Source organism: Stenella coeruleoalba (genome assembly GCF_951394435.1).
Source record: "Stenella coeruleoalba genome assembly, chromosome: 15".
In the NCBI taxonomy this organism is placed as follows: domain Eukaryota; kingdom Metazoa; phylum Chordata; class Mammalia; order Artiodactyla; family Delphinidae; genus Stenella; species Stenella coeruleoalba.
The window spans coordinates 10,761,864-10,785,140 of record NC_137161.1 but is presented as its reverse complement, the minus strand read 5'-3'; the positions used below and the strand labels follow the sequence as shown (position 1 = coordinate 10,785,140).

Sequence of the window (23,277 nt, the reverse complement as noted above, 5' to 3'; positions counted from 1 at the left end):
AACTTTTTCTGAGGGAGGGTGGCATCAGCACCCCCACCCCCACCTAAGGGACATTATATAATCCCCACTGAGGGGGAGCTCTCGCGAGAACCAAGAGGATTTACCATTGACCCACTAGGAGGCGCCGCGGATAATGGCCGCAGTGCGCCTCCATGGCCCGTGTGCACGGCGGGCGCCTTCCTCTGGCCACAGCGCCGGCGGCGGAGGCACAAGCAGAGGGCCGCAGCACGCGCTGCACTCAGTCAGGTGGCCGCGCCGGGGATCCTTGCGCGGGCCCAGCTGGGCCTGGACTACATCTGGTGGGAGGGGGCGTGCGCGCAGCCCCGCGGCTCCACGTGCTGGGAAGCCCGCGCTCTCGGGCTGGGCAGCAGCCGGAAGGGCAGACACACCTGGCCGGTCATGCCCGACACCTCCTGCTTTAAATGAGGTGTGAGCGCCTCGTGCTTCACACACCCACTTGAGATGAGACCCAACCCCATGGATGCTTGACCCCTTGCGGGTGAGGTGCGCTATTCAGTGGACAGGCCTGCGTTTTACAGAAGGCCGGCTGTTGCCCTGGGACTGGACATTCTTCCGAATCAGTGATGGACTCTTCTCTTTGGCCTGAAGAAAACAAGTGGGATCCCTAGCGTTTGAGGCCACTGGGCTGGTGAAGCCCAAGGATGTGAAATGATGTTGCCAGTGGGCCTCCACAAGATCCTTAAAAACCAGACTGTAGTCCCAAGCCTTTTAGTGCTCCCACAATTTGCACAGCATAGGACACAACGTGGGCCTTTGTAAATTTAGGTCAACCCCAACCAACACATTGTGTTCTCAACATTCTTGAATCCACCTTTTATAGTTGAGTGCATATGAGTGTCTATCACTGGCTAGACATACTTAAAAGTAATAAATGTCAATTGTGAAGGATTAACCAAACCTGTTAAGATGTGCTCTGTACATCTTACACTTATCTTTTGCTGTTTCTCTAAATTTCATGTTAAAATAGTTTCAAACCATACGTAACATCCACAAAGAATCTGACTTTACTGAAAACAGAACAAATTGTGGTTACATATAGCTCAATGTCTAAGGCTTCAGTTAGCAGGTTTAACAAGCTGTTTCCTCCAACACAGTATTCCGTTAATTTCTGAAATTGAGATAAACTATATCTTTAAAAGCCAAATCAGTATTTCAAGGGAAAACAGCTGAAAAAAGTTGTAAAAAGGAGGAAGGGACCCAAAACATTCAATTTAGAGAAACAAAGATGAAGAAGCTAATTCCATGTTGCAGAAGACAGGCAAGAACTAATATGAAATAAGCAAAATAATTTTAAATTTAGTTTTCCTTAGATATACTTAGATTTCATACAGAGATAATACCAATACAAAGGGAGAACATCTGGATTTCATCCTTGGCCCCATTTACAAAGTAAAAAGGGATGCTGGATTCACATGTAAATGTTTAAAAAGATTTTACAGTGTTTAAGTCACCAGATTTACTACAAAAATCTATCTAAATAGTCCAGATTCTTTTCTAAATAACTTCCAAATGGTGAAAGTTTTCACTGCTCAAATAATTTACTGTAAATAATGATAGTGTTGTAACGATTGTGGGAATAAGAACCAAAAGACTAAACAAAGGCAAAAGGTACCTACCCTAGTGAGGTCTGAGAAGACAGTATTTTATAGTGGGCTCTCTGAGGTGGTTATTTAATCTCTGCTCCACAGAGTTGACAATGAAAATTTAACTTTGGGCTCAGACGAGAAAGAATCTAAACACTCAAAAAAAATTATTTTACATCAGTGGTAATAAATTTTCTAGTTGTTAGTAGTGATGAGAGAAGTCACTTCCCCAAGGAAGAGGGGTCCATGGTGGGCCAGCTGTTCAGCTCTGCATAAAAGGGAAACAGAACAGTAGAGGCCCTTATTGGAATGTGTCCTATGGATTCAACTATGAGAATTGGTAATGTTCAAAACGATACCAAAGGTTTTATACTCTGGTATTCATTTCTGGTAGGATCTGTTAGAAATGCAAATGGAAAAATCAGACTTGAAGTTTCTTCAGCAGCCAAATTAAGCCAGGAAAATGCAGTAGTAGGAATACTGTTCACTGAATCTGCTTATTAAATGACTTAGAGACGCCCCTTCCTTTTACTTGCTAAGGAAAGTCAATTTGATCTTAAGCTTATTTGCTCAAAGTATGCCTTACTCAAAATTTTAAAAGACACTGCGTGATCTAAAAGCTATGCTATACTTGGAAATTAATCTTTTTTGCAATACCCACTTAAGGTGGGTAAATAGAATATTTCTGAGGGCTTTACTGAACATTTCAACTGGCAGAACAGTTTTCTCAACAGAGAGCTACAGGGGATTTAGTCACGTTACTAAAGATGTATGCTTTGTTAAGGGTCCTGAAATAACATGAAAAATATTTTGAGGAAAAAAACATAGTTGTTTAAAAATTACTACAGCTGGGAATTCCCTGGCGGTCCGGTGGTTAGGACTCGGCGCTTTTACTGCCGGGGGCCCCGGTTCAACCCTAGTTGGGGAACTAGGATCCCACAAGCTGCACAGCACAGCCAAAAAAAAAACCAAAAAGGTGGGGGGGGCCAGAGGTGTGTATTTCTTTTTTAGTTCATATAGAAACAGCCATGTATCATATGTGTATTTCATGAATATAATTAGCACTCCTCTTACTTCTGACATGTATTAGGTATGAATCCAGAGCTATGAATACAGTTTTTGTTTGTTTGTTTGGTTTTTTTTGCGGTATGCGGGCCTCTCACTGTTGTGGCCTCTCACTGTTGTGGCCTCTCCCGTTGCGGAGCACAGGCTCCGGACACGCAGGCTCAGCAGCCATGGCTCACGGGCCTAGCCGCTCCGCGGCACGTGGGATCTTCCCGGACCAGGGCACGAACCCGTGTCCCCTAGCATCGACAGGCGGACTCTCAACCACTGCGCCACCAGGGAAGCCCCTGAATACAGTTTTTATAAAGAATATTTCAAAATCTTCCCCATGTAAGAAATCCTGCATTTGCATACGCTAATGAAAGCATTTTTATGCAAAAATTTCATATACATTTATTTATAGGTCTTAGTACAGCAAAATGTAAACGAAAATTGAGAACGCTGCTCATTTTTCTAATTTGACATATAAAATGGAGTTTCCCAGGAAAAAAGATTTGCATGAAATTTACCTTACCTTATGATTTATGTTCTAAGAGTACATTTTATAAAAATCAGCAACCAGGCTTCTTTTATGTTTAAATTGAACATGATTAAGTATAAATGAATAACTTTCTTTTATGTAGTAGCAAAGAGGGTCAATAGTCCTTTCAAGAAAGAGACTATTTCATTTCCTCCCAACTTGGATTCACCATAAACACGATCCACAAATGATATTGGAACCTAGTTAAAAAAATATATGTTAAGTGAGTCTTCAAAAATATTAGAAAGGAAGCATAGCAGGCATACAACAATTACTCATACAACAGAAACAAGATTAGTCCGCTGATAGCAAGTCCTTCAAGGTAAATCCGAATTATGGGATTCTTACAGCAACTGTGTGCACCTCCAAGTCTTCAAAATTAAACATGCATTTTACTCTCTAAAAATAGGTCATCCAGCCAAAGCTACAAGTGTTTTGAAAAGCATTGATCCTGAATATTAAGTTGGTTTACTCAAGCTTCCAAGAAAAATTATATGCCCGAAGTAAAATGGCCTTTCACCTAATTTTTTTCAGTAGTCCATCAAATTTAGCTGTCACTGTTTTAGCACTAAGTTAACAATCTTATAACTTCCACAACAGTAGTAACATTCTAGTTAGCTATTTTCTTGCTCTGAATAAAAATATTATTGTTAAACAAGGAGAGTGTTCCCTAAGAACTTACTAGCCGGCTGGAAATATTACAAATCCCCTCTGCTCCCCCAATTCTTGCCCTTTTCATTTACTCATAGGCAACGGGCAAAAGGGATTCACCACTCATTTTTAAGTAGGGTGGCTGATGGCTGAGACAAGGGGAAAAGCAGCAGACTCATCCCATAATGCTGAGTGGTCAGAAGAAAGGGAAAGGAGAAAGAAGATACCGGTAACTTTTATTTATTTAAAAGGGAATGCTGCCTTCTGTTATGCTTTAAATCTTGGTAAGTCAAATATATTAATTTTAAAGAAATGTGAATTTTCACCCTTTTGCATGGACACCTGGAAGCCTTCCACATTTTTTTAGTAGTTTATGAAAATTAACCTTTTTATGATAAAGAGTATAACCCTATTGTTTCTTTATGAGGAGTATAACACTATTTACCATACCTCGCCAACAGTATAATTCAGCTGTCTCGCCCGAACAATCATCTCCATCTGGAAGACGTAGCCCTTAGAAACACATTTTTCTATTAATTTCTGTAAAACTTCTTTTCGGTATAACCTGTAAGAAATTAAAATGTATATGAACACCTGGATAAATATACATGCCTACATGTATCCTGACCTTACAAAAAGTTCACTGGTATTTATAAAACCTTAAACTTTCACCAGCCATTTGTATATAGAAAAGTTCTCACAGTTGATGATTATGATACATTTGTCCTGAACTGGAAAGGCCATAAAAATATTTGGTAAATAATTTGGGCCGATTTTGAAAATGAATTCTTAGTATCTTTTAGAGAATTATCTTCCTATCACACTATCAGAAATTATAAAAATATGGTGATAAAGTGAATCATGTGGAGCAGAACCCCCCCATCGTTTGTAGTTTTTATTTTCTTAATTTATTTGTAAAGCTGAAAGGGGAGAAACGGTTTCAAATACTGGAACAACAGACTTGACAGATGATGAAGCAACAATATAAACTAGGTAACAAGAAATAAGTAGTTAACAGACATTTCCTCATACATGTCTATGAAGTTCCTATTTCCTGAGATCTAAATAAATTCCTGAGATAAACTAAGTCCCTCTAGGATGAGCTTGGTTAAGCTAGGTTAAGACAGGAAGTAGGGATCACAGGATGAGGCAATCCTGGTGGGAATCAGATATCAGCAACTGAGGTCACAGTTAGACACTTAAACTGGGCGAATGCACACCCTAACTTTAGATGGACTGCAGGCCAAAGGCAGAGCTCATCAGATTTACAAAGAAAGACAGGAGCTGGGAAGTCCTATGGGTGAACTCAGTCACGTTCTTCAGGAGCTCCCTATTTTCAGAGTCACTGAGGTTAAAAAACAAAAAAAACCCTGAGCCTCAGTGAGTAGAAAGGCAGCAATTTCTACCTCTTTCTTCTTGCTGTTTTTGTTTCTGAGAAAGCTAGGTGAGGCAGTAACTTCGTTCTCTTGGCAGTTAAAGCCACCTGGATCTATAATGCCAGAGGGCTTTATACCTGGAACTCACATATTTTCTCAGGCTTCCCTTCAGGCTACCCCACCTTTTGGTTTTCACGCTTTTAGGTGGCTATCAGGCTGAAGCACAGCCCTTAGAGGCACCTGAGGGGGATTAGTGGTGTGCACTCCTTTACCCACACAGTCTCCATCAGAACTCAGAAGAGTAAGTCTGGAATAAATGTGAAGAAAGCAGATTCTGATGGTAGTAATAGTCATTCAATAACAAATGTTTATTGAGGAACCTACTGTGTTTCAGGCACCTTTTCATGTTTTGGGATTTTAGCAGTAGAAACTAAAGATATATGTCAAATGATGTTAAGTAGGGGAGGGAGGTCTGGGATTATGGGAAGAACTATGATGGTGGGATAATGGAATAACGTTTCAGCAGTACCTTTAAAACTAGGATTAGGCTACGAATTCTTTCCCTGTAAGAGTCACTTTATTCCCGTAAGAGTCACTTTGTAAGATTTATTTCTCTTCATTGCCACCCCTGCCTCCTCCACCACAATATCTTTTTTTTTTAATTACAATCTTTTTTTTTCCTCTGGAAATCAGAGATCTTTATAACACATTATTCATTTGCCTCAAAGTGTAGAACTGAAGAGATGTATTTATGGGGTCCCTATCTTTTATACACCAAATTGTGCTTTCAAAATAATTTACATTTTAATTCTAGAGAGGTTTCATTTTCATTATCTGACCTCTAATTTGCGATGGCTCCTCTCTTCACTTTTGACTCTGTCTTACTATCTCTGAACTGCTATCCAACAGACTTGCAGCTGCACTAGTGGTACTAGTTAACCTTCAACAACCAGCTCCTAAATTTGTGTGTTTGTATGTTCTAATGAAGTATGGAAGAATCAACATTATTTAATGGATAGAAGCAAATGCCAAGTAATAGAAAGTATTAACCAATGCATGGGTCTCAGCCTTAAAGCAGATGAACAGAAATTTTATAGTTTCAGAGATAATACACACACCCCCAGAAACAAACAAAAATAAAAAACCCCCAAGGACCTAGCAGGAGGCTTCGCTCCATTTAAACAAGAATTTTTTTTTTTTAATAAAAAACATGGAGAATAAGGAAACTGAAAAAGCTCTATATAAATATTAAAGATTTTAAACTTTTCTGTGGACAATGCTATAAGCTGCAGAAAATTACTGGAAGAGGCACTGTTTTTGAAGCCCATCTCAGTAATATCCTGAATGAGCAGTCCATGGTCACCTCAGGCCCCTCAAGGGCTGAGCAGCGATACTACTGTTAACAAGCACACGAACCTGTCATCCATACTCTTTAAAAAGTACAATACTTTCCCTTAAGATGCTTACGCTTCATTAGCAGCTTCTAACCAACTTCAGTCTGTCTTTTTTAGCGTTCCAGAACAAAAATGGGATAGAAACGAAAAGTATTTCTTTAAGTCATTATAAAGCAAGATATTTAGGCAAGAAATTGTAAATAGTAGAATACACACAATCACAGGTTTTCACTGTACCTGAAACTTCCTGTTAAATCAGACGCTCCTGGTCTCAGCAAGATCTGAGTTATAAAATTGGCCCCACGGCTGCCAAATAAAAGATTTTCTTTATAAAGTACAATTTCTAAACAAAAGAAATACACCCAAGTGTAGAGTGCTAAAAATGCTACACTGACTTCATAAATGCAACACTATTTCACAAAAATGTTAATTCTATGGAACAAACAGAAATCAGTGAAAGGAGATCTGGTAGTTCTCATTTTTCAGAAAATAGGGATTTTTATTCTTGGAATGTGACATGTAGAGGCGACCATAAAACACTCATTCTTCCAAACTCTAGGTGAGAATGGTAATAGATTTTTTAACTCAACTCGCATATTTGCCAACAGTCATGATTTAGAATTACAAACATCTGTCAAGACAGCAAAAGTGATCTATCAGGGATCTGGAGTTTCTTTTTCAGATTCAGATCACCAAGTGATGGCAGTTTCCAACTGGGTAATAGGTCAGTTTGCATTAAAATGGCTTTTTAAAAAATTTTTTTAAAAAGGTGTGCAGGTGGGAGAAGGTTTTGGTTTTTGGCAATCTCTGGAAATTGACCAAAAGTTCCATTCTGAGACTTTCTTAGTCTGCTTGGGCTTCTATAACAAAATACCGTAGACTGGGTGGCTTAAACAACAGATATTCAATTCTCACAGTTCTGGAGGCTGAAAAGTGCAAGATCAAGGTGCTGTAGACTTGGTTCCTGGTGAGGATCCTGTTCCTAGCCTACACATGGTACCTTCTTGCTGTGTGCTCAAGTGGAGGGGGGCAGAGGGGCTGAGGGTGGGGGTAGGAGGAGAAAGGCCAAGCTTTCTTGGTTTCTTCTTGAAAGGGCACTAATCCCACCAAAAGTGCCCCACACTCAGGACCTCATCTAAACCTAATTACCTCCTCAAAACCCCACTTCCAAATACCAACATTCCCTGCATAAGGTACTTTAACACATGAATTCTAGCAGAAACATTCAGTCCATAACAATGACTTTAGGATCTGTGCTTCAAACACAACTAGGTATCAATCAACTATAATCTATTACTGACTAATAGCTATTATTAACATTTCAAAAAGATGTGAAGTACACTTGGAAAAAATGACTTTGGTACTGCAGCTATATTTTAGTGGGCTCAGATTATTTTAGAGTGTTCAGATTCAGAAAAAAGGTGTTTTTTTTTTTTTGGCGGGGGTGTGGAGGGCAGCAGGGGAAGCAGCCTGGAGAAAACAGTTTCTCTGCAAAGCCAGGGTAACCATCAAGGGAATCCTTAGGAGTGTTTCTTTCTTTCTTCCTTCCTTCTCCTTCCCCCCTTCCTTCCTTCTTCTCCTTCCCCTCCCTCCCTTCCTCCCCCGACCCCCTCGTGCCCCACAGCACGTGGGATCTTAGTTCCCAGACCAGGGATTAAACCCAAGCCCCCTGCATTGGAAGTGCGGAGTCTTGACCACTAGACTGCCAGGGAAGTCCCAGGAGTGTCTATTTCATATAAATAACATGGTTAGGGATATAGTTGGCATAATGGCTAACAGAAACATTTTCCTTCAAATAGCTACAAAAAAATTCCAGGACATGGTTTACCCACCAAAATGGGTGTAATCAAAGGAATGTGAGTGTATATGTATTTATGTGTATGTGTGCGTGTCTGTATGTATATATTTGTACATCTATTTAAGATAATGCATTTTAAAATTGGGGTCTTTTAATTAAAATGCAGCAAGAGTCAGACAGACTTGGGTTCAATTCTGGTTCTGGACCATACAAATGAGACCTTGAGCAAGTGATACAGACTCTTTCTCAGGAGTTTATACTATAAAGTCAGTGCAGACATTAACAACTAATGACAGATACAACTCAATACAACTAAATGATCCAACTAAACGTTGTAAATTGTCTCTGACTGGGACTCCCTGATTTTAAATAGTAGCTTTAATGAACAATTCAGAGAGGCCTGAGAGATCACTGATTTGTTGCTCTCAACCTTGGCTGCACAACAGAATCATCTGGGAGCCTGTGAAAAATACTGATGCTCTTGCACCACCTCTGGAGATCCACTCAAATGGTCTGCAGTATGTGTGTGCACAAGAAAGGGAGGACAAACAGGGAGCAGTTGTGTATAATTTTCCCCCTACATGACTTCAGTGCTCAGGAGGATTGAAAACCACTGAGTCATCCGACCCCTTCATTTCACTGAAGACTGAGGCTCTTACATGTTTGAAATACTTGCCCAAGGTTTAACAGTTAAGAGGCAAAAGTGACATTAACCTAACAGAACCTTCAATAGGAATGAAGTGGGTGATAAAAAATACTATCAGTAAGAATTTATATAAAGTTATGTTGTTACACAAAAAGCAATAAGCTATATAGATCCTTTAGAGATAGAAACACATCTTCCCAACAACCTAGGTGCCATAGATTAAATATGGTCAAATATTCTTTGTGGGTCTTCCCATCAAGAGGTGGATTCTATTTCCCCACCCCTTGATTATGGGCTTGCTTTGACCAAAAATTAATTTGGTGTTAGCCCCAGAGCTTAGGACTCAAGAGTCCTTGCAGCTGCAGCCTTGGTACTTTTGGGTGCTGCCCTTAGGATGCCATGTAAAGAAGCTGATCTAGCTTCCCAGGTAAGCGGCCACATGCAGGAGAACTGAGATGGCCCAGCCAACAACCAGTACCAACTGCCAAACATATGAATAAGGCCATCTTGGAGCCTCCAGCTGAAGGAAACTGCATGAGTGAGCCCAGGTGAAGTCAGCAGAGGAACCAGTAGCCAAACCACAGAATTGTGAGAAACAATAAATTGTTGCTGTAAGTCACTCAGTTTTGGGATGGTTTGTTACACTGTAATAGAAAACTGAAACAGTTTGTTTTATTTCCATCTTATCATGAGGAAAGTAAGCCTAGAAAAGGTAAAATATGCAAGGGGACACAAGTAATTAAAAGACACAATCAGGACTTTAACCCAGGTCTGCCTCCAAAGCCTCACTACTTTATGCTGCTTAGTAAAAGCTGAAATCATGAAGTGTCTTAAATTATTGAAAAATATATATGGAAAAAATTACATATTTAGTCCAAAAATATAGATGAATAGTTCACTTAAATCAAAGCTGAAGGTCCAGCAGAACAAACTGTGCTGAATTAGACCATTTCTACGAAAGGTTCAAAGGTTTATGCAAATTTTTCCCAAGTGAAAACCATCCAAAATACAATACTCTAACACAGGAAAAACTGTGGGTAAGAAGCTATCTGGGAATACTTTCTGGAAGTTACAATCTGATCCCACAAACTCCAAGGCAGCATGGTAATTTAATCCAAATACCTGTTAAAAACGTATTTCTAGTAGTTACACTAAAAAAAAATTAGAGAAATCATGAGCACATACATATATACCTGATTATTTTCCTTTTCAAATCCCAGCCATATACACCTCCATTTCCTTTGTAGCGAGTTCCAGAGACAATGTCAAAATTACCCTCCTTTTGCTTCCTGCAGAAAAAAATAAATTAGCTGGCAATTAGAAAAAGCCGTTGAGCTTTCAACAGAATTGCTAAAGCAAAGCTTATGAGTATTTTTAATTCGAACAGATATCACCAGAAATTACTTTCCAAAAAGGCTGTAGTAACTCATACTTCCTCCAGCAATATCCATGTTCATCTTCTATCATCTTATTGGTGCTGGATGTATTGTTCTATATGTCTTTAATTTTGAAAAACTAATAGTAACACACGGTTATTTTAATTGCATTTCCCTGACTACATCCCAGGGTGAATATCTTCTCTTAGGTTTATTAGCCATTTGGACTTCTTCTACACATGGCCTGCTTGTATCTTTCACCCATTTTCTACTCCACTGGTTCTACTGCCTTATCAGGTCAAAGGAGCTTTTGTGTATTGGTGATCTAAGCAGAGAAGGTATTTCTGAGGTGACTTTTATGCAGAGATCAAACAAGGAGTAGTTGGCCATTAAGGAGCAGTGAAAGAGCACTTCAGGCAAGGGGGAGGGGCATAAGATGAGTTCAGAATGCAAGGCAGGGGCCACATCACGAGTGGTTTGAGGGGCAAGTAAAGGAGTGTGGATTTTTCCCCATGTGTTCACAGGAACTCCTGGAAGTGTTCTAAATAGGTGAGTGACCTGATCTGATTCTGTTTTTGTGTATTTAGCTTACATTCAGAACAGCTTCCAAATTCTTATTCTGAGAGGTGTCATGGTCTCTTGGGTTTTCTAAAAATATAGTTACATTACCTGCAAATAAATGTAATTTTGTATCCTTTACCAATATATACTAAACTCTTATGTTACAACATTACTTAAAATCTCCATGTTTAATGATAGGTGGTACGCCTATAATCATTGATGAGTTTATTGGAAATGACTCAACATTTTACCATTTAATAAGACCTTTGTGGGGAAATTCCTTGGTGGTCCAGTGCTTAGGACTCTGCTGAGGGCCTGGACTAAAACCCTGGTCGGGAAACTAAGATCCTGCAAGCCACGCAGTGTGGCCAAAAAAAAACCAAAAACAAAAACAAAAAGTAAGACCTTTGTATTAGGACCAGGTTGTCTTCAGTATGTTTTCCTTCAGTATGGTTTCCTTCTATTTCTACATTAAAAGTTTAATTAGCAATGGCTAGTGAATTTTACCAAATACGCTTTACCATCTATAGACTTAATCACGCTTCTTTTCTTTTCTTTTTAAAAAATATTTATTTATTTATTTGGCTGTGCCAGGTCCTAGTTGCAGCACACAGGCTCCTTAGTTGCGGCCAGCAGGCTCCTTAGTTGTGGCATGCAAACGCTAAGTTGCAGCATGCATGTGGGATCTAGTTCCCTGACCAGGGATCCAACCTGGGCCCCCTGTATTGGGAGTGTGGGGTCTTAGCCACTGGACCACCAGGGAAGTCCCCAGTCATGCTGCTTTCTTTGTTAATGTGATAAATGAATTTTTTTGACCGATTCCTGATTTTGGCATTCCTGGAATAAACCCCAGGTATTCACAGTGTTCTACTCTTACGATGCAGGGCTTAATTCCATTTAACAGGGAAGCTGCTTTTCATATTTTTCTGTAGTCTGTAAGAATTAGGTAACAAAGGAATTATCTGTTGATTACTCCTCTCAGGGCTCCTAAAAGATATCATTTAGTCACATAACTAAATATTTACATGACTCAAAGCTATACCTTGGTTTCATTTTTGATAGCAAACTTAAAATAGCATGAGTATTTTTAATGAATGAAAAATGAAAATAAGTACAAAATCAATATAAGGTGAATGATTTGAATAATTCTTTCAAATATTAGAAATACCTACCTAATGAATTCAGGAATAAATTTTGGCTGAAATTTAGAAAGAATAAAGAGTAGGTCAGTAAAACAGGCTAAGACTATCATAAATAGCCTCTAAAGAAATATACCACTCACATGGTGTGAGAGATCAGCATCCATGATGACTACGTAGTTTCCTGTGGCATGTTTCACCCCATGAATATATGCAGTTCCTAAAAATGAAAATATTTATCTCCATTAAAGGAAATCACCAGAAATGCTCAGGTATATATCTGAACAGGGAAGAAATTGCTAAGCACCTCTGAAAAGCATACATTAGTCCTCTAACATCCTATTTGTTATTCTCCATCAAAAACATCTTTCGGGCTTCCCTGGTGGCGCAGTGGTTGAGAATCTGCCTGCTAATGCAGGGGACACGGGTTCGAGCCCTGGTCTGGGAAGATCCCACATGCTGCGGAGCAACTAAGCCCGTGAGCCACAACTACTGAGACTGTGTGTCTAGAGCCTGTGCTCCGCAACAAGAGAGGCCGCGATAGTGAAAGGCCCGCGCACCGCGATGAAGAGCGGCCCCCGCTTGCCACAACTAGAGAAAGCCCTCGCACAGAAATGAAGACCCAACACAACCAAAAATAAATAAATAAATAAATAAAAGGGCCAAGCATTTGAAGCCCTTAAAAAAAACAAAACTCTCAATTTCATTCTTTCGTCTCCAATTTCACTTTAGTCCCGGGCACCATCTTCTGATGCGTGGATCCCTACCTAACCAGTCTCTCTGCTTCTGCTCAGCCTATCACCCCTGTCCCACAAAAGCTACGCAGTGAGTGTATTCTACACTGGAAGCCTGGTACACTAGAGCCCTGTATCTGGGGCCAAAGGTGCAACTAGCAATTACTTAGCCACCCTCATGCTTAAATATTCCTCGGGGACTTGGCAGGTAAGGGTGACTGGTCAGGAACAGGATGTGGGAATTCCTGCATTCTCTAGCCCCAAATCACTACAGTATCTTATTAGAAAGGCAGAACTCTTCTGACTTCTTTTGTTAAGAAGTGATTATCCAGGGACTTCCCTGGTGGCACAGTGGTTAAGACTCCACGCTCCCAACACATGGGGCCCAGGTACGATTCCTGGTCAGGGAACTAGATACCACACGCATGCCGCAACGAAGGAGCCTGCAAACCGCAACTAAGGAGCTGGTGAGCCACAACTAAGGAGCCCACCTGCTGCAACTAAGAGCCAACCAGATTAATTAATTAATTAATTTTTAAAAAACATGACTACCCACAGCTTTTTGGATTTCCACTGACGGGTTAGTAATTCTTGGTGGCTTTCATGGCAGTTTCAAAATTATTTCAATCCCAAAGAACCTTCTGGATTCAGATATTCAGAACATTTGATCATGCCATGAAACTGAGGGTCTTCAGGACAGCAGATACTCAATTTTCAAGAACTGTGCTTCCTCCATGCTCCCCCAATTTTTCAGTAAAATTATACCACTTTTCAACATAAAGCAGCTGTGACCAACAATAGAAATAAAGGCATTCAAGATTTTCATCTTAGAATGACTGACCTCATCTGAGCTTTTCTATAACCCCTTACATTTTAAAGCTGGAAAAGCTTCCTTTTAAAAAAATAAACACCTTTTAAAAACTTGTAACTTCAAGAACTGTTCAAAAGACTTACAGCTAAGGCAGTGTGCTGGTCTAAATGTTTGCCCTTAGATCCCTTCTCTGCTCTTCGCAGGGGACTATATTTGTTTTCTTGTCAACTGGTTTCCAAGCAGCTTTGGGAGGCACAGGAAGAAGGAAGATCTCAAGGAGAAGGGGAAAAGTCCAAGTGTCCTCCCCTTTACTCTGCCTCCCAGCATGGACCAGATTCCATCCATGGCTCCCACTTCTGCCAAGCATCCCTGACTCCACCATTCTAGCTCCTCTGGGCAGCCCGGGTTCCCCGCTCTAAAAACACCATCTCCTCCATTGTTGCTCCAGCCCAGGAGCGGTAGTGAGCTCCAGCTGCTACTAATCTCTGAGTAGCCCCACTGTTCCATTTGGCTTCTCAGCAATTCCTTCACCTGTGTAACCAGATTCTCTGTATTAAATTCCCTATATTGAAAGAATTACAGTGGTTTCTGTTTTCCTAAGTGGGCTTTGCCTCATACAGGCAATTCAAGTTAAACCATCTGAATATCATTAAGATCATTAAAAACCATCACAGGAGGTGACTGTATTTTGGCCCTGTTCCAAACTGGGGAAATACACACTGGATAATCTTACCAAGGCAAGGAGCAGGCATGAGGGGTGAGAGGTTCTACTTACCTAGTCCTAACTTTTGCTCCCGTGGTCTTAGAAGCTGTAAGAATAAGAAATGGCATTTTAACACAAATAATCGAAAATCTGACTAATAAAAACTCTTTTTTAATAAGTGCTCACTATAACAGAAATACAGCTGCATTTATTAGACCTTAAAGCAGAGTATGCTTAACATTTTTTGCCAAAATAAAAAAAGCATTTAGTAACAAATCAAATAATTTAATAGCTTTCAAGGAAAAGTAACATTCTTTCACCCAAACCCCACAGACCAAATCTTAAACTCCGCCCCCTGCCGCACCCCAGAGCTATCCACCAAAAAAACATTTTTTTATGTCTATTACTTGATTTATCATTTTAAGCAATATCTATTGATTCCTTCCTAGGAAAACTGAGTATTTAACTCACTTATTCTATACCTTTTTGGAATATTTGATAGCCATGCTTGTTTTCTCAATTCCCTTTGTGATTTTAAATGTTGATACTCCATCCACTTATCTTGACTCTATGCTTGGATGACCTCATCTTATTCTCTATTGGTCCAATGACATGATTTCAGGTTATATTCCTAAGATTAAATTCTTTCTCCTTACAGTTTGTCAATTAGTCTTTCTACACTTCTTGCTTCATATATAAACACTGACTTAGTTGTTATTTCCCTTTTTCTCGAAATTTCTGGAAAAGTAGAATGCCAAGGTTTTAGTGCTAAGTTTCTGAGGTAGGGGGCTCAAGTAGACTAACTACTGAGCATTTCTTATCCTCCTCCCTCCCCCGCCCCCCGGCACTTGCCAGTGGGTAAGCAGGTTGCCTCAGACTGCAATCTCCAAAGTATTTGCAGTTTAATTTAAACAGGATAGATTTTCTCTTTTTTTTAAAAACTACACGCAAGCTGCTATAGGTCTAGGGGAGGAACAAAGATGATAAAATACATTCCTACCCCATGAGTTTTTATATAGAGGAGAACTAGACATTCAATCAATCATCTATAATAATTACTATTCACTGAACAAAATCAAACCAGACATGTCAGGTTTTATTTGATTTTGTGCTTGACTGTTACTGACAAAATACTGACCTCATCTGGTATTTGCCCTGAAAAAGCAAATCCTTTAAAGTTCATCTTAGATTTTCTATAACCGTATGTTTTAGCTAAAAATCTTTTTTTCAAACAAAGGATAATTTTGTTATTTATAATTTTCAGAACGTTCAAAAGTTTATATAAAATAGAAACCACGTTACATAGATAGGGTACCATGGAGCAGTTAAAAGAATGAGGTAATCTGGTGACAAAAGACGACCAAGGTATAATTAAAGAGGGCTTCCCTGGTGGCGCAGTGGTTGAGAGTCCGCCTGCCGATGCAGGTGACATGGGTTCGTGCCCCGGTCCGGGAAGATCCCACATGCCGCGGAGCAGCTAGGCCCATGAGCCATGGCCGCTGAGCCTGCGCGTCTGGAGCCTGTGCTCCGCAACGGGAGAGGCCACAACAGTGAGAGGCCCGCGTACCGCAAAAAAAAAAACAAAAACAAAAGAGTAACAGAATGACACAGGAAGACTGCATTTCTGTTCAAAAACAAAAACACACATGTAAAACCACATTACCTGGTTCTATAGATGTAGACACACACACACGTGCACAAAAAGGTCTGGGGTAACATATACCAAAATGTGGACCGGGGTTCTCCCCCTGGAGAAGGGACTGGGATGCAGATCAAGAAATGCTCATCAGAGGCCTATTCAGTTTTACTGGTAATATTTACATTTGACAAGAATATACTTGTTGGGCTTCCCTGGTGGCACAGTGGTTGAGGGTCCGCCTGCCGATGTGGGGGACGCGGGTTTGTGCCCCAGTCCGGGAGGATCCCACGTGCCACAGAGCGGCTGGGCCCGTGAGCCATGGCCGCTGAACCTGTGCGTCCAGAGCCTGTGCTCCGCAACGGGAGAGGCCACAACAGTGAGAGGCCCACGTACCACAAAAAAAAAAAAAAAAAAAAAAAGAATATACTTGTTTACTTCTTATGTAATAAAAAGTTCAAATTGTTTCATCTCCTGTGCTTTACTTTCAGACTGCTAATTCCACCCCTCTCCTTTTTTTCCCTCCTCACATCAGTATGATTGCTTTTTCTTACACGAGGCAGGATGGCTTAGTAGATGACTATGGAACCCCCCTGCTAATTTGCTGTGTGACCCCGGGGCAGTAATGGGCACACAGAGCTCACCTCACTCAGCCGTCATCAGAAGAAGCTGTGAATTCACAGGAAGTGTGTGTAAGGGTACAGGGCACATACCCTGAAGAATGCTTACCACAACTGCTTAGAAAATACCATACGACACTATGATTTGTTTGACTAAAAAACTTACTTTGTAAAAATCTTTATCGTAGAAAATCTTGGTGACGCTTCAGAAAACGATATCAATTTCCACTAGGATCAACACCATTTGAGTGGATCTGTTTTACTGTACTCTCGAAAACGGGTTGGGAGAAAGAATAAAAATAAATCTGCAGCTAAGAAAAGGCTAATCGTACTCTATTTTGCAATTCTTATCAGTGAGGCTCATATTTTTTTCACTTTTGACCATCTGTAGTTCTTTTTTTTTTGCATCGGCAGGCGGACTCTCAACCACTGCACCACCAGGGAAGCCCTGTAGTTCTTGTTTTCATGAATATTTATTTCTGTACATTTGATTAGGATACTGATCTCTTTGTCAGAGAAAATATGTTGGTATTTGGGGATGAACCAAATATTTTTAAGTAGTCAAATCTCTCAATCCTATAGTTATGCTTGACATTTAAAAAGTAATGAATGTGTGTTACACTTCATTATCAAAACAATTTTTAAAAATACTAAACTATAAATAATGACAAAATATAGATGAGTCTATCTGATCTCAAGTTGGGGGATGAAACAAGCCATGTACATCAAACATAATAGAAGCCCTCCAAATCTCATATCTCCCTGCCCTGTGATCACTGTTAACAGTTCAGAATATGTGCCTCCAATTCTTCTATGGTCCCACTCCTGCCATTTATTAATTACCTATGTACCCTTGGAAAGTCACTTAACCTCTAGTCTGTTTCCTCACCTCAAGAGTTAAATTTTTTTTTCTTTAGCTTTTTTTCTAAAATATTCATTTCAGCCAGTTTGAAAGGCTAACAAAGCATCTGTGAATATTTTATCTGAGGTATTGTAAAGTGGTTCCTAATTTTTCCCCCAACTAAATATATATATGTCACCTAAAAAGCAAGCAAGTGCCCTCCCTGGCATAGCTTGTTATTGGCGCGTGCGCACGCGCACACACGTAATGTTCTAGTTTAAATGACCTAAAAGTGATAAAATAATGAATGAATAGGGAATTTCCCTGGTACCACACGGAAATCATGATAGTAAATGATATTTTTTCCTCATTTTAAATTTTGTTGGATTGATGGGAAAAGTGGAACCCTTTGAAGACCATGTTGTTTTAGAATTTGAGATCAATTCATCAGGCATTCCTTAAGATCAATCAATCACACCTCAAGGCTGAGGTTCTTTGACAAAAGTATTCAAAACACTGTTAGGTTGATGTTCCCAGATTAAATGGAAGTGCATAATGAAAGTATTCTATACATTATGTGAATCAGTAGCCCTGGCCCAGAACTTAATAAAAACTGAGGAACTGTTGGCCAAAAATATGAACCTAGCATTACTGGAAGTCACTGCTAGAAGGATGAAAATCTCAGTTTTTATCTCCTCTGTACACTTGTACATCTGCAGACATTCAGAGAGGACTGAGGTGTGCTAGTTCTGTGAATTGCTCGTCTGTGAGATGGAAAGAACCTCTAGTACAGGATAGATTTACCATGTATATAAGAGTAACACATTTCTTTAAATGCTTCTCACCAACTAAGATCTCCTCCAACTGCATAGAAATTATTTCATTATTGGGACTAATCAAGAATATCTGGACCCAGAGCCTATTCTTTTTTTTTTAAATTTTATTTACGTATGTATGTATGTATGTATTTATGGCTATGTTGGGTCTTCGTTTCTGTGCGAGGGCTCTCTCTAGTTGCAGCAAGTGGGGGCCACTCTTCATCGCGGTGCGTGGGCCTCTCACTATCGCGGGCTCTCTTGTTGCGGAGCACAGGCTCCAGACGAGCAGTCTCAGTAATTGTGGCTCATGGGCCTAGTTGCTCCGCGGCATGTGGGATCTTCCCAGAGGAGGGCTCGAACCTGTGTCCCCTGCATTGGCAGGCAGATTCTCAACCACTGCGCCCCCAGGGAAGCCCAAGCCTATTCTTTATGATGCTTAATTGCCACTTCTTGAAATGCAAATATCAATAAAGGTTCTCCAAGAGACTTCTTCGTTCCTTTTTATGGCTGAGCAATATTCCATTGTATATATATGTACCACATCTTCTTTATCCATTCCTCTGTTGATTGACATTTAGGTTGCTTCCAGGTCCTGGCTATTCCAAGAGACTTCTTTATTCCTATATCAATCGTTCTCTGTTGGGAAGAGGGACAATTCTGCCCACAAAGGGAGGGACACTCGATGTTATCCAGAGGTATTTTTGGTTGCCACACTGAGGAGGGGGGCTGCTGCTGCATCTCGTGGGTAGAGTCCAGGGATGATCCTAACATCCTACAACATACACGACAGTCCCTCACAGCAAAGACCTATCAGGTCCCAAGGTCAGTAGTGCTGAGATTGAGAAATTCTGGTCTATACAAATTACAAAATACCCCAAGCCTAGAATGTGTTTTCTAATTAAACCTGGATTTAATGTATGCTTTTGGCCCAAGAATTAGCTGAAGTGATCTCACAAGTATGCTCCAACGTTTATAAAGCCAAAACACTGATCAAAAATAAAAATTACAAAGCTATTACAAAATGAACTCTACATCTGCCTAAGTTACTCCTGTAGAAGAACAACAGGCTTTAAGGCACAGTGGGAATATCTAAAGTTTAAGACTCAGAAAGTCAATCCAAATACTTCCACAAAACTGTTCTACAGATAAAAATAAAAATGCCAAGTTCCCTGAAAAATCATGTTTCACATGAAAACAATCAGTCACCTTTCCCAGCTACAAGCTAGCTGTAGGCAGGATTCTCTACTGACAGTATGAGAATACCTAGAGAAAGGGAGTGCTAAAGAACAAGACACATTACTAACTGCAACCTAGCTCTACCAATATTCCTTCTCATTTCAGTTTCATGCTTTAATTCTGCCCTTCAAGGAAACTGATCTGCAGAGTCAGACATAAAAACAGAGTTCATCCGAAGGCTCACTATCTTGCTGTAAACCTACCACTGGCTCAACATATCAAAGACATGTAAAATCTCAAGCACAATGAAAATGCATCTAAACCCCAGGTGTGTAAGTTGCTCTTTAACTTTTTCAGTTTCTAGACAGACTGAATTTAAGCACTGTTCATCCATCATCTTTCCCCAATATAAACATAACTGATATGATAGAAAAATGACTTACAATTTTGTCTGACCCATAGATCTTCTCCAACTGTTCAGCAACATCCCTTGTTCCATCTGGGCTTCCATCATCTATGATTATAATTTCATAGTTGAAGCCACTAAAATAAAAAAAATTAAATTTTTTTAAATTTAAACTACTGCTTAGAGACAGTAGTCTCAAATGAAAAAATGATTTTAAAATCACTAATTCCTCCCCAGTATAAGTGGAAATTTATTGCCATGTTAAGCACCAAGGAAAACTTTAATTATCAAATGACATAAATGTCAAATATTTACTATGTCACCTCCCAACTACGTACGTTGCTGGAAAATGCTATACAGTCCTGATATGTTAAAATTCTCACAGAAAACATACTCTTTCGTTAAAAAAATTATAGTGATCATATATATTATATACGATAGGATATCATATAAAATTTTATACCTACTTGGGAAATGGAATTGTGGAACTTTAATATCAAGTCTTAGTTACATAAAATATTTCAAAAATATATTTAAAGATATCAAGTCAGCTGAATAGCTCTGGGTGATTATTCTTTTTAATTTAATCCATGAATAGATAAATCTGATTTAATTTCACCCTTAAAATACCCACTTGAGAATGGTGACAGTCTTTTACATCACTATTTCAAACAGTTATACCCATTATCCCACACTATCAAAACAAACAAACAAAAAAACCCAACACCCCCAGAGCATAGAATGACAAAAGATGTCAGTGCTTCAAAATTAACATCTTTTCGTTGTTCCCATTAACTTCATGTGACAGTTTTTATTCTAAAAACAAGCCAGCACAATACTTGGATGTACCTGTGATCACCATCATATCTCTCCCCACCTCCCTTTAAAGAAAACATTCTTTTTGTTAACTTTATTGGGAAACTTAAGGGGAAAGAAAAGGAGATACAGACAAACCCCCAAAACCCAACATTCTGCTTCCTCTGGTCCTGCTTGAAGAAACAAATGCGAGGAAATCAACCAGAAAACACATTCTATTGTTAAAAGCTTTAAAAAGTCGGCCCCAGCAAACTTGGAAGAAAGCAAAACACATCCTATCTTCTAAGAGTACATAAGATGACTTCAGTTTCCAACAGTGCATTAAATTTGGCTCGTAAAGCCAAAAAAAGTTAAGATGTTGGACTTCCCTGGTGGTCCAATGGTTAGGACTTTGCCTTCCAGTGCAGGGGGTGCAGGTTCCATTCCTGGTCAGGGAGCTAGGATCCCACATGCCTCGTGGCCAAAAAAACCAAAACATGAAACAGAAGCAATATTGTAACACATTCAATAAACACTTAAAAAAAAAGTTAAAATGTTAATTCTAGTTGTTGTTCTGAAAGAGATATACTTCATAAACAAATGGAGTCATTCATAAGCAAAATTACTGCCCTCTCCACTTCAAAGCACCCACACCACCTGAGGGTGAGGTAGTTAAAGGAAACAAGCTGAGCACACTTTAGATTACCTGACTGCCGTCTGAAAAGAAAATAGCTGTTTCCGTCATTAAACTTCATTTTGATTAAAAAAAATCCACCCAGAAACTACTGAAAGGTAAACTGCACTACATAAAAAAATTAAAGAATAGAGCAAAAAATATTGTATAATCAGAAGACAAGCTTCAACAAGATCAGCTACATGACAATTTCTCTCATCTGGAAAGAGCTTGAGAAATCAAAATATAACTTAAAGAAAAAAGGGTTAAAAGCTACGGATAAAAAAACTTTGAAAAGCCGTGAATGTGAGGATAGTTTTTTCATTCAAAGAATTATAATCAAAACAGCAGTATCTTTCACCAATTAACATTTCCAACAATGTAGGTTTAATAAAACTGGCTGGTTGGTGGGGCAACAGGCCCTCTCTGATGAATGTTGGAGAGTCCTAAGCCGGTACTATCTTTTTTGAGAGCAATTTATCATTAAGTATCAATCTAAGCACATCTCTGTCGACTCAGCAATTACAGCACAAAGACTTTATCCACGGTATACTAGTAAAAGTAAGAATGTGTAAGGAGCACTTCTTACATGTCAAGCACTTTTCTCAATGCTGTTAAATACGTTGTGCACAAAGTCCCTATTCTCATTTGTAAAGTTAAAGTCAAAAGAGAAAAACAGAAAAACTCTGGAAATAATCCGTGTTCATTGATATGACCCGGTTAGAAAAATTATAACACAGCCATATGATATTACCCAATTTTCACAATAATTTGCGAAGTTTGTATGTGCTGATATGGAAAGATCTTCAAAGATTTACACATGATCCCATTGGTGCAACCGTAAAACAAGTTACTTCGTACTGATACCACGATTTTCTGAAGTTTAAAAAAAACTGTATAACTCTTTCAAATTCAACTCCAAAATCTCTGTTTCTAACAATCACATCAAACATCCACCAGCGAATCTGCCCTTCTGCCCTCTCCAGAAAGGATGTCCAGCCCAGCAGCAGCTCCCTAACCCACAGAGCCCAAACCTCATGCTTACATAAGCCCTCAGCACCCGGGCGGGAGTGAGCGGCCTCACTGAGAGTCCTGGCTCCTGCCGCAGATCCTAACCACCTAGATAGAGGGAGGAGTGAGGTCAGGCTTTCGGCCTCGCAGTAATTAAAAGGGTGGCTAGGGACTTCCCTGGCGGTCCGGTGGTTAAGATTCTGAGCTCCCAACGCAGGGAACATGGGTTCGATCCCTGGTCCGGGAACTAAGATCCCACATGCTGCGGGCGCATGCCAAATATAAAATAAAACAATAAAAGCAAACAAGTAAAAGGGGGTCAGCCCTTCTAAGAAAAAAGCGGGGTGAGGTATAAGGGAGTGTATAATAAAGGAGTGTGTCACAAAACCCAAGGGCAGAGATAAGAACCCGAGACACAGAGAGAACCCGGGAAGTATCCGCCTCCTTCCTCGTAGGGTGGCTTCCTCCCCAAGGCTTCCAGCGGGAGACAGAAGAGAAGCCAGGCAGGGGGCCGCCTCTCGCAGCCAACTGCCGACACCCAGGCCGGGAAAGCCAGCTCATCTCATTCCTCTAGGAGGGCGGCCGGGCGCGCTACCTCTCGGAGAAGCTCTTCACCAGCAGCCACACAATGAGCGGTAGGTTCTCGCGCTCGTTGTAGGTGGGCAAAAGCACCGAATACTTGTCTTGTCGCGGGGTGCGCGGCTCTGGCTCCCGCGGAGACCTAATAGACGGTCCACTCGCTTCCCCGGAGGCCATGGCAGAGCTGCACCAGGCGCCGGAAGCGGAATGACGTCAACACGGCGCGGGAAGAGGACGCGTCGGAACGTACTAAAGCCGGGAGGAGGGGGATGGTCCGGGTGGCGAGTTCTAGACCTCCTAAGGCTCTCTGCGTAGTTCCATTGGAAACAGTCAGGACTTGTGAC

At 40.2% G+C, this 23,277-nt stretch overlaps 1 protein-coding gene across 1 annotated transcript; it reads right to left on the bottom strand.

Moving 5' to 3' along the window:
• Positions 1 to 340: 340 nt before the first annotated feature.
• Positions 341 to 23,242, bottom strand: DPM1 (dolichyl-phosphate mannosyltransferase subunit 1, catalytic). The gene is made up of 9 exons (XM_079944736.1): positions 22,950 to 23,242; positions 19,913 to 20,012; positions 14,451 to 14,484; positions 12,274 to 12,350; positions 12,164 to 12,189; positions 10,248 to 10,343; positions 6,848 to 6,916; positions 4,291 to 4,405; positions 341 to 3,389 (listed from the first exon to the last, which is right to left on the bottom strand). Exons 1-9 carry the CDS (start codon positions 23,108 to 23,110, stop codon positions 3,285 to 3,287), a joined length of 783 nt encoding a protein of 260 aa, XP_079800862.1. The 5' UTR covers positions 23,111 to 23,242; the 3' UTR covers positions 341 to 3,284.
• Positions 23,243 to 23,277: the final 35 nt, after the last annotated feature.

Bases quoted from the DNA above. Each gene is read 5' to 3' on its own strand.
- DPM1 (XM_079944736.1), bottom strand. From the start codon at position 23,110: ATGGCCTCCGGGGAAGCGAGTGGACCGTCTATTAGGTCTCCGCGGGAG. The intron at 14,485-19,912 runs GTAAGTCATTTT...TTATTCTTACAG, and splicing joins TCTATGGGTCAGACAAAATT to CTTCTAAGACCACGGGAGCA. The intron at 12,351-14,450 runs GTAAGTAGAACC...TTTCATTTTTAG, and splicing joins GGAGCAAAAGTTAGGACTAG to GAACTGCATATATTCATGGG.